Raw genomic sequence first — 11457 nt, forward strand, 5'->3', positions numbered from 1 at the left:
CCCTTCAAATGGCTTCCCAGAGTATTTCCAGTAATTTTTCTTTTTCAATGTGGGTTCCCTGAATCCGATTCAGATGCTAAAACCCTTGTGAGAAAAGTGTTTTCGAAGAAACGCTAAAAATTGTCTTAAACTCACAGTTGCGCCTACATGAAGGCAATTTCATTCAAATCTCTGGTAAGTTTGCGAAAAACCCTGTGTTTCGTGATATTTGAAACATTCTACCATTAAATAATTCGGATTAATTGAGACTTAGTTTAGTAAAACATGATACTTGAATGGTAATGACATCAATCGTTGCAGTTGTATGATCGTTTGTTTGATGTTTTGTTTATATTGTGTGCTACTTAACGTCAGCTCACCTAAGATATTGTATGCCACTTAACGTCAGCAATCGAGTCTCATGACGATATACTTTTAAGGTTAGGTTAGGTTATCTTTATTAGTGAGACTTTCAGCCAGAGGCTAGTTCATCTCTAATAAATACTTTTAAGATTTAATTGTGGTGTGAAGTTGAATCGCCATGATGAATATAATTCGCTGGCACTGAAGGATTTCGATACTGGTTTTCCGTGGTGAATGACGGTTCAGGGCAGAAATGGCTATTTGGAGCAGCAGCTACCAGTCGAGTACCCTGGATTCCTGCAGCTGTAGCTACTTGAGGAGCAGTCGAATGATGGAATTGGACTCTTTGATTTGGAATCGACCGAGGGTCCTGTCGCTGATAATTTTGCGCTGAAGCAGCTCGAGGAGCTTGCGGCTGGAGGAACTGGTTTCCTGACGCTGGAGCTGGCCGTGGAACCTGAGATTGGTAGAACTGGTTTTCTGGAACAGCAAGTGGGGGCCTTCGAAACAGACCTTCTGGAATAGGTGCTGGTGGCCGATATAACTGATCATTTGGAACAGCAGGCTGATGAAAAACCGGAACTGGTGCCGGTGGTTGGCGGAACAGGCCTTCGGAAATTGGTGATTTACCTGGAGCTTGAAATACTCGGTTTCTCATTCTAGAATCCATTAGAACCGCCTCTTGAGGTGTCGACCGTTGATTGGGAGCAAAACCGTGTAGAGTTTATCGCGGTTCTGCCTGCTTAGCAATCGGTGCCTGTTGAACGATGGGCTGCAACAGATCGTCGTTCATGTCTTCTTCAACAAGCCCTGAGTCATAATCTTCACCACAATTAACGGTATCTCTCAGCCATCCTCGTACTTTGGAAATCTCTTCGGATTCCACGTCATCATCACTAACACACATCACATCATCATCGCCGTCATCCACTTCGTCCAAAATCCGGTATTTTTCATCCAAAAATTTCTGCTCCAACTGCTTCTGCTCTTCTAGCTTCTTCAACAGTCGATCGACCTTCCGTTGATTACTCCGATTGCTGGTGGACTTTCCAGTAGACTTCCTTGAGTTGAATAGATTTGGGGGTGGATCTACCGGTTGAGCTTGTTGGGGTATTGGTGTATGCTCCACTTGATTACTGGCACCGAAATGCATATATGGACACTTTGGACATATCCAACTTTGGTTTGCTACGCCACCAGTCACTTCCACACAAGACAAATGATACCACTTATCGCAACCATCACACTGCACCATTCTACTAGAATCACGTTCACTACACAATTCGCAATGACTGTACCGAGTTATGTGAATGCGTTGGTTCACATCTAGTCGCGCGTTGGGTCTCGTGTTTATGGCGATATTCGTTGACCGGACGGGTTTGACATTAATATTAGCACCAGCCTTTATTTTGGGTTTGGCTCCCTTTACATGAGCCTTCATATGATTGGCAACGTCAACATTTACCTGAGAACTTGGGTGGGGAGGTACTTCCTTTACCGCAGACGCATGGCTTTTTGCACTGGCTACCGTTTTCGTCGAGTCCTTCGCTCCGCGTTTCGCGTTGGTCACGATTGTGAGACTGTTGATCCCGGTAACTACATCTGTATCGGTTGTTGGAACTCCCGTGTTCTTGTCTGTCGCACCACCAGTGGTACTTTCAGCAAAGAGTCGACTCACAGCACCCGTGGCAGAACTCAATTCCGACCTGGAACCAGTAGTTGACGCCTTGCCAGACATTTCTCGATGTTCTTAAAGAATTTTGTAAGATGTTGGGTGGTAGTTGAGCAAATTTGTAAAGATTCCGTTCCGAGTTCCGGTTTATTGGTAAATTACAAAATTCCTATCGAAATTTCAGCATATTAGTTTTAAGACGATGTTTATGATAGATTTTAATTTCTTACTTTAGTGTTCTCTACCACTCAAACTTGATAACCTGTTCGTTGGCACCGTGCCGTACATCTAATCTTTGTAGTAGATAATTTGGCTAGATGTAAGAATGATCGATTAGGTTTATGAGGTGCACATAGTTCAATTCTTCTCACCTTTTTAGGTCACTAAGTTTTTAATAGATAGGTAAGTTAAATAGACTAAGTTCACCAAATTTATCTAGCAAAACCGTTTAGCTGTAATAATAGTTTTTAGGTTAGAATCCATGATTTACTTTTATCGTTAAGAATTCACTTTTACAACTAGTACCTAATGAATTTCTATATAAGCCGATCGCTCGTAAGTAGATAAGTTCAACTATAAGAAGGTTTAATATTAAGATAGTTTAATAATGTGTAAATAGCAGGATAAATTTTAGCACGCCGTTCGTCACGTCTAGTAATTTTTCACTCAGTCCACCTTTTCTCTTTTACGTCTATTGTTCCCTTGATGTTTGTTTTGGTAGTTTCTTCACTAGCTTCATATTCGTCCGGGTCGCTGTTGACGTGGGATGTTCAGCACCGTTACCATCGGGGCGCATGGGGTCCGACGGGCTATTCGACGTAGCGTAATCAACATATAGCGTAAAGTAATGTAAAATATAAAGTTATGAAGATTACTAACTGATACATACTGGCCTTATTAACACTCAGCTGGTAAACTTAAATTTGATTTCCTGTAGGAGCAGGCACTCCGTTGGTTTCTCATTGATGTGTCCTAGGTTGAAACTTGAAAAGCCATGGGAGTCCGTTTCCTTGATCCCTGTTGAGTAACGTTGAATTCCATTGTTTGTTGATCTCGAGGCTCTTAGCAACATCTAATTTCCATGGTATAGATATGGTTCGTAAAATCGTGATGTCCTCCGTCGATAGTTGGTGGTCCTCTATGAAGATATATTCTGCAACATTTGATTTGAAGTCTCTTTACCAAACTCCCCCCTCACCATCCCTCTCCAACGGGAGATGATCAAACCGATTTGTACCTTCCTCAAAATTGACCTTTGCTCGCTTTCTATTCTCTATATACAATTTTCACACTGCCGTACTCTAACGGAACTATCAACTCTATACTTTCATCTCCTCCATCTATCGTATAAAAATTACCACTTTAGTCTGTTATTTGAAATTAGCATCTTCAACTATGTAAATCGTTAACTTCACGCAGAAGTTATACAAAAACAAATAGTTAAAGCTAGTTGCTAAAGTTCTCTTGGTTTGTCCTACGTATACTTTGTTACAATTATTACAGCTTATTTTATGTACACCTGCTTTACCTAAAACATTAACTGGGTCTTTAGTGGATCCTAACAATGATTTTAACTGATTATGTCTACTGGTGAAAACTAAATCTTATCCTAATTGTTTTAACTGTGGTCTTAGCTTACAAGACCACAAGCTTTTTTATCGATGATTGCCTGGATTGTGGTCTGCTTGTATCCGTTGAGTCTCGCTGTTTCGAAGATGTACTGTAATTCCTTAACCTTTCCTGTATCGCTGAGTGGAAGAGTCTGAATCCGATGAATCATGTGGTGGAAGGTTTCTAACATCAGAAGCTTCTAATGATTCTAAAAGAAGTATCCAGGTGAAGCTTCTTAAGACGATTATTATAAAGGTTTCTATATTTTTTTTTCCTTAGGTTTGGTTTCCGCCGATCTTGTTTACCGTGCTGAGCACCAATGCTACCGATGCCAGGGAGGCAGTTCCCGCACCTGGACCCTACTTATCGACCTATCAACTCATGAACCGGGACCAACGGCTTTACTTCCCTTCCGAAAGAAGGTGTGTTCAGAGATGTTATACCCCAGAACATCCCGGCGGCGCCGACTAGGATTGAACACAGGCCTGCTGAGGTGAGAGGTAATCACGCTAACCACTACACCACCGGTGCCACTAAAATTTTATACATGCAAAAGTATGTTTGTCGGAATCCTTCTTAAAATTCCTTCACAACTTTTTTGCCAAAAGGTTCCTTTGAATTTTCTTTGAACTCAACACTCTCCTCAGAAACCCTCAAAGTTCTCTTCAGATTATTTTTTCTCTTCTCTCTTCAATTTTTTTTAAACCAGAATATGATTGCTTTGATATTTTTTATCGGAATTCTCTTTGAAGTTTTTTTTTAATCTTTGAAATTATCCGCAGAAAAAAACCCTTTAAATTCTGCTTAAGGTGTTTCCTTATAGAGTCCATTTTTCCATCACGAGATCAATCAAGATCTACGAGGTTTATACATCTACAAATTACAGACATTGCTTGCTTCTCCGCAGCAAACAACAAGTACTAAATTCAGCTACGTGCATTCACAGAAACCTTATTATTTTTACAAGTGAAATTGCGAAGTGTAACACGCGAAAGGACGCTACAAGGAATCACCTTAAAGGAAAATTTACGTATTATCGTGTTTCTATTACCATTTTCTCAGCGTAACGCATACATATTTATGACGTGTTTGTTTGTTTGCTTGCTTCTCTACCCATTCAAATCGACAGAATTGTCAAAAACTGTTTGAACACGTTTTTACAACGTTCCATACACTAAGTTTTTTTCTACCGAGCTCGGCTGTGCAAATCTCGGCGAAAATAAGTGTCACAGAAATCTCAGCAAAAGTGACATTTGATTGCTCAATCTCGGATAATGCTTAGCTGAATATCAGCAAACAAATGAAATGTTTGCTGAGTTCTCAGTATAACTTTTTTGCCGAGTTTTGCACAGCCGAGCTCGGTAGAAAAAACTAAGTGTGCAGACTGCGCAGGTTAGTGTGACTATTGTCGGCAGCCTCTTTTCTTCGATCCTTTCCATTTGAACTACGTGCTAACCAGCTGTGTAACCATTTCACGATAAGAAAATTCTGGCATAACAAGATTGCTTAGTCGTAAAAATTAATCTGTTTGAAGCTCTTAGATTAAGGAATCCGTAGAATATATTCAGCGAGGTGTTTTGATGAGAAAATTCAGTGAAATTAACGTATAAATGTTGGTTGCCGATAACAGTCAATTGGTGCCCAAGTCATCATTTACCCTAATTCTATCACGTTTTTCAGAGTTGCCACCATACAATAGTTTTTTGTAACATTCTTGGTTATCATTTGGAGCTGTAGCCCCCAAGTATAATTTTGGGCCAGCCCCTGGTTCTTTGTAAGAATGGTAAAAATGACAGACATTCAAAACATTTCCGTTTTTCAATTTCCCATGCAGTCCTCAATATATTGATTACGAAATGATACCAAACGCTGCAAACACTGCCTCACCCATCAGGCTCAATGTACGAAATTTACGAGAACCTGCTCTCTACGCTCTAGCAGAAACCTTACATAAGGACACAGTGATGATTCATCCCACGGCAGGCCTCACAGCCTCCACCCAAGACCGACCCCCCACACACCGCCACATACAGCGAGCGAGAGAGGGAGAGAATCGCGCTGAACAAGCACAACTCGGAGCTAGAATATGTTCGCTTGATGAGACCAGCAGAAGGACCTTCCGTCTCCCATCATATTATAGGGGGCCAGCTGCGGTGGGTGGGCTATGGGGATTCGGGTTGAAATATATCGCACTAAAATATATCATATTGAAAGCTTTTCTATTGCTTTTTCATGTATTCGTGCATATGTGTGATGCTCGTGTTCGTTCTCTCTCTTTCTAACTCTCTCACTCTCGCGCTCTCTTTCCAACGAGCATGCTGCTGCTGCTTCTGCTTCTGATGAGGGAACAATATTTTCCTACCCTTATGCTTTGGGTCCCTATGTTTATGTACATTATAATTGCCGGTCGGTCTGGTTCTCGTTCGGAACAAGGGGTTCTCGGTGCACACTCGCTCTTGGATCTTGGTCTTCCGCGGTTCATTCTGTGAGTGTGTGTGCGCGCTTGAAACGATATGTTCGTGATTTTTTCTCTTCCCTCCCGCTTTCGGTGGTAAGCCAGAGATGTATCACGTGGCGGGTAGAGGAGGACGGTGGTGGTTGTGTTAAACCTGCCTACCCAAATTCGAGTATAGATTCGAGCGCTGGCTGGCAATCAAAAACAGTTTAGCAGCAGATTTCGAGGAAACAAGTGGCTTCTGGCGCAGTGTTCTCCTCCCAATTCATTCAGTTCGGTTGGAACTATTATCAAAGTGTCTTTGGCAAAAATCGTGTGTGGAATAAATTTGAATCTATTGCCGAAGAAGAAGTGTGTCCTGGAGATTGAAAAGGATTTGGTTGAAGTGGACAATGACGATGGACATTAGACAGTCTCGGTTGAATGTGAAAATCAACGGACATTGTGCTTCGAGTGCTTGCGACAGTGACGTGAGTGGAATAGAAATGGCTCAAACCAAGTTGGATAATTTCAGAACCGGGAAGAACTCCGGCAAACGTTCGTTCGATGTGGCATTCCTAATGATGCCCGACGAAAAGTTGAAAACTAAACAGGTGAAGAAAGTTCATTCTCCGACGATTGACGTGGAAAGTGATTCAACGCAGTCTACCAGATCGGAAGATTTGTCAGTGAAAAATGGATTCAGTCCCATTCGTCCCGTCGAGGAAAGGAATTTTAATTTTGATTTGCTCAGTAGACCTCGACCGCAAGAGGGAAGTCCACATTCGATCCAGGATCTGAGCAATGATCGGTTGGCATACATGCTGCCAAATGTGAGATTCTACGAAAATTCAAGCCTGATGGCAATTCGTGAAAAAGCAGCTGGGAACTTCCTGGACTCGGAACTTCCTCGAAGTGCATTTTCCAAAGTAACCAGCATCACAGTATCGGATTCTCCCATCCCGCCGCTAAGTCCGGATCAGCACAGTTGTCCATCAACGAGCCCACCCATCTCCATTAGCCCGGGCGCTCCAGCAAACTTCCGTTACGATTACCCCTTCATGAACGGAAGTCCTCAGACTCCCCCGGATCTGACTCCACCCCCAGCGTCTAAAACGAAGCAAATGATGTACCGAGCACCTATCCAACCGGAATCGGAACTGCCCCAGGGATACTTTCAATCGCCGCCGTTTATGCCATTCGGCCCTGGAGCACCCCCAAATTTGCTCCCCGAAATGGACGGAATGATCCGGAATCCTGCCGCAGCATTCCTGTCCACGTTGCTGCCGTCGGCGATGGGTGCATTTTCCCTGTCTGCACAGAATACCTGCGCGAAGTGCAACATCAGCTTCCGGATGACCAGTGATCTGGTCTACCATATGCGATCGCATCACAAGAACGACCACCAGCAGGATCCCCACCGGAGGAAACGGGAAGAGAAGCTCAAGTGTCCGGTGTGTAACGAGAGCTTCCGAGAGCGGCATCACCTGACGAGGCACATGACGGCCCACCAGGACAAGGCAAAGGACTTGCTGGACCCGAAGAAGAGGACCGCGGAACAGCGGGCGGCATCGGCCGGCAGGTCATCATAAGGCCGGGTGAAACGTGGTAGGATGTTAGACTAGTAAGTAGAGTCGTTGGTTTTGTGATCGCGGGTTGAAGCTGTATTGTCGACCAGCTATGTGTGTGAAAAATGAATATCGTGATGAAGAAACTGCTAAGAATCCAGTACCTTGAGATCATAATGCGAAATCAAAAGTCGATCGATATCGATAATGCGATTTGAAATAAACAGTGTTAAAAAAACCCTAAACTGATTACAAACACATGTGAGCAAGTTTTAAACGTTTATTCAACAAATTCCAAGTTGTTCATTCAACCAATTTGGAGCGATTTCAGATTGCTGAAATCAGCTCGTAAATATTATTTCAAGGAGTGACTCGATATTTTATCTTTATCCCTTCACAAAACTACTTTAAAAAAATGAGATATGAGCAATTATTTTGTCGCAAAAAATCTTGAAACTCATCAAAACAAGTATTTAAGCAACATTCGAATCAGCCTCCAATTGACTGGTTAAATTTAACGATCGTGGTAATTTTGGATTGACAAAAGTAAGATTTAAGGGACTTCTGCTCGAAAACCGATTGATCGACAACCAAGGGATTTTAAAGCGTGACTGGGAACAATCCCAGCCAGCAGCATCGGAATTTTTCAAGCCATAAATTTCAGCTTACGCCTTCCTTCGGAAAAGAAGTAAAGCCGTTGCTGTCACTTTCAAATACGAGCTAAATTTAGGCTGTGTTCCATTTGGTAAACTTTCACTTTAATTTGACAGATAGAAAGCTGTCACATAAACCTGCTATTGTATCCGACTTGTTTGTGACAGACCAGGAATCAATTATGACAAACACCTTCTCGAAAATCAGAAGACCAACAACAGAGCGATTTTCGAACATTATAATTTATTTTCGAAATGTCAAATTCAAGTGAAAATTCACCGAATGGAACACAGCCTTAGTCCCAGCAATTGGGACACAACCTAAATATTCCAATTCAGAGAAAAATTCACATTTGGTATCAGGTTATCAGCTTTAACTGACAGAACCCCAAAAGTGCAAAGTGCGTGACGATGCTGTGACATAGCACGCCTGCCCCCTTACGTGCTTGTTCACAGCATCGCCACGCACTTTACACCCTTGGGATTTGGTCAATTAATAGCATGCTGTGGCTGTCAGTTGCGTCGAATTATTTTCAATTTTTATACTCCAAAATGTAAAAGGGAATTTTTGGACACCCATCCAGATTAGTAAGCTCTCACATGAGCAAAATTTTCAACATATGAAATGATCTGTCTTCATCCTGATTAAATTTGCACCTTTAACCATTATGGGCTTGACAGAGTATTCAGGTACCCAGCTCCCATTTAAATAACACGGTGGAGCAAAAATTAAAAATATTGTCGAGCACATTGGTTTAATGAGGAATGAAAATATTCCAAGCTAAAAAAAATCTACTTACACATGTGACTTCAAATATGTGTTCCCATTAGTGCTCCCATCAAGTACAAATGCCTTATGGTCGATAGCTTCAGGATAGTCTCATAGATTTCAGGCAAATTCACTTCAAAAAAGACCACCGAGGTTCAGGTCAGTTCGTTTCAGTCAACCTTGGGTCAGTTCTGAAAACTTCAGGGCAGCTCCATAAAAATCGCAGGAACTGCAGGGAAGTTCCGAAAACTTTTGATGAAGTTCGGGAACTTAAAGGCAGTACCATTAATTTCAGGAAAACTGAAAAATTATTTCAGTTGACCTTGGGTTTTGACAACTTCAGGGCAGTTCCAGGAAAATTCTGGGAACTTCGGGGAACTTCCGAGAACTTTAAGTGAATTTGAAGAATTTTACTGCCCATAAAAGCATATCAGTCCCATCTGGAAAAACACCAAGCCGAGAAAAATGCTATTGAACATTTATTTATCCGTAGACTTTTATGCAAGAGACCACCAAGTTTTGGTAATTTTCACCATATTTTCAAAACAAAGCATGTAACCTTTAGTGCACAGGTAGTTTAAATCCATTCTAATGGATAACTCATTTGTGATACAAATCCATAACAGTACCAGTGCCCATGCTTTTATGGGCAGTTTAGGACAGTATCATTAATTTCAGGAAAACTAAAAAAATCGTTTCAGTCAACTTTGGGTCAGTTCTGACAACGTCAGGGCAGTTCCAGAAAAATTACATGAATATCAGGAAAGTTCCGAGAACTTTAGATACATTTCGAGAGCTTTAGGAAAGTTCCATTAATTTCCGGAAAAGTGCAAAAAAAATGTTCAGTTAACCTTGGGTCAGTCCTGAAAACTTCAGGGCACTCCCAGCAAAATTTTGGCAACTTCAGGGAAGTTCCGAGAGCTTTAGGTAAATTTCTAGATCTTTAGAACCGTTCCATTAATTTTAGAAAAACTGCAAAAAACCGTTTAAGTCAACCTTGGGTCAGATCTGAAAACTTCAGTGCAGTTCCATAAAAAAGGCTGGAACTTCAGAAAGTTCCGAGAACTTTGGAACAGTTCCATTAATTTCAGGAAAACTGCAAAAAACTTTTCAGTCCACTTTGGGTCAGTTCTGAAAACTTCAGGGTTGTTCCAGGAAATTTTCAGGAACTTCAGGGAAGTTCCGAAAGCTTTTGGTAATTTTGGAGAACTTTAGGACAGTCCCATTAATTTCTGAAAAATTAAAAAAATAGTTTCAGCCAACCTTGGGTCAGTTCTGAAAACTACAGGGCAGTTTCAGGAAAATTGTGGGGAACTTCAGAGAAGTTCCGAGGAGTTTTGGTGGATTTCGAGAACTTTAGGCCAATTCCACTAATTTCAGGAAAACTGGAAAAATCTTCTAATTCAACTTTGGGTCAGTTCTGAAAACTTCAGGGCAGTTGCAGGAAAATTGCGTAAACTTCAAGGTAGTTCCGAGAACTTTAAGACAGATCCATTTATTTCAGGAAAACTGAACAAAAATCGTTTCAGTCAACCTTGGGTCAGTTCCAGAAAAATTGCAGAAGCTTCAGAGACGTTCCGAGAAATTTTGGTAAATTTCGAGAACTTTGGGACAGTTCCATTAACTTCAGAAAAAGTGTACACAAGTGTTTAGTCAATCTTGGGTTAGTTCTGAAAACTTCAGGACAGTTCCAGAAAAATTGCAGAAGCTTCAGAAATGTTCCGAGAAATTTTGGTAAATTTCGAGAGCTTTGGGACAGTTCCATTAATTTCAGGAAAAGTGTACACTAGTGTTCAGTCAACCTTGGGTCAGTTCTGAAAGCTTCAGGACAGTTCCAGAAAAAATGCAGAAGCTTCAGAGATGTTCCGAGAAATTTGGGTAAATTTGGAGAACTTTAGGACAGTACCATTAATTTCAGGAAAACTGAAATCTGTTTAGTCCTATTCCATAAAAACTATAGATGAACAATTTGTTTTTTCATGATCCACCGAGGAAAATTTTCTGCAGTATTTTCATTTAAATCGTGAAGATTTCGGAAAGCCGATTTTCAGCATTTAAATCATTGTAACAAGCACACGATGGAATTATTTAAGTCGAAAGTATTTAAGTTATGATCTTCTGTAAAAGGTTTATTTTGATTCCCATTGAAAGATTCATTCTTTATGTATTCCACTGAAAGTATCTTAAAACTAGTCCCACGTTTCTTAGAATTTCCCTCTCACCTTTCTCTCATCTTTCCGCGGAAGCTTGTTCGAGCTTTATTAGGATGTTGTTTTATGACTTTCACTGCAATGTTGTCACTATGGCATGACCAGACACTCCCGGGTAACTAGCTCAGTAGCATGAGACCCCTGAACTGTGTCGCAGGGCCGGCATGTTACTGGGTATTCGGAGGGGCTACGCGGACA

At 41.3% G+C, this 11457-nt stretch overlaps 1 protein-coding gene across 1 annotated transcript; it reads left to right on the forward strand.

Moving 5' to 3' along the window:
* Window positions 1-6472: 6472 nt before the first annotated feature.
* LOC135711616 (uncharacterized) lies at window positions 6473-7651 on the forward strand. Its single transcript, XM_065234484.1, has one exon. The coding sequence runs from the start codon at window positions 6473-6475 to the stop codon at window positions 7649-7651; it is 1179 nt and encodes a 392-aa protein (XP_065090556.1).
* The last annotated feature ends 3806 nt before the right edge of the window (window positions 7652-11457 follow it).

This window comes from Ochlerotatus camptorhynchus, unplaced genomic scaffold, assembly GCF_037179485.1.
Source record: "Ochlerotatus camptorhynchus isolate MF236.1 unplaced genomic scaffold, CSIRO-AGI_Acam_v1.1 ptg000434l, whole genome shotgun sequence".
NCBI classification, from domain to species: Eukaryota; Metazoa; Arthropoda; class Insecta; order Diptera; family Culicidae; genus Ochlerotatus; species Ochlerotatus camptorhynchus.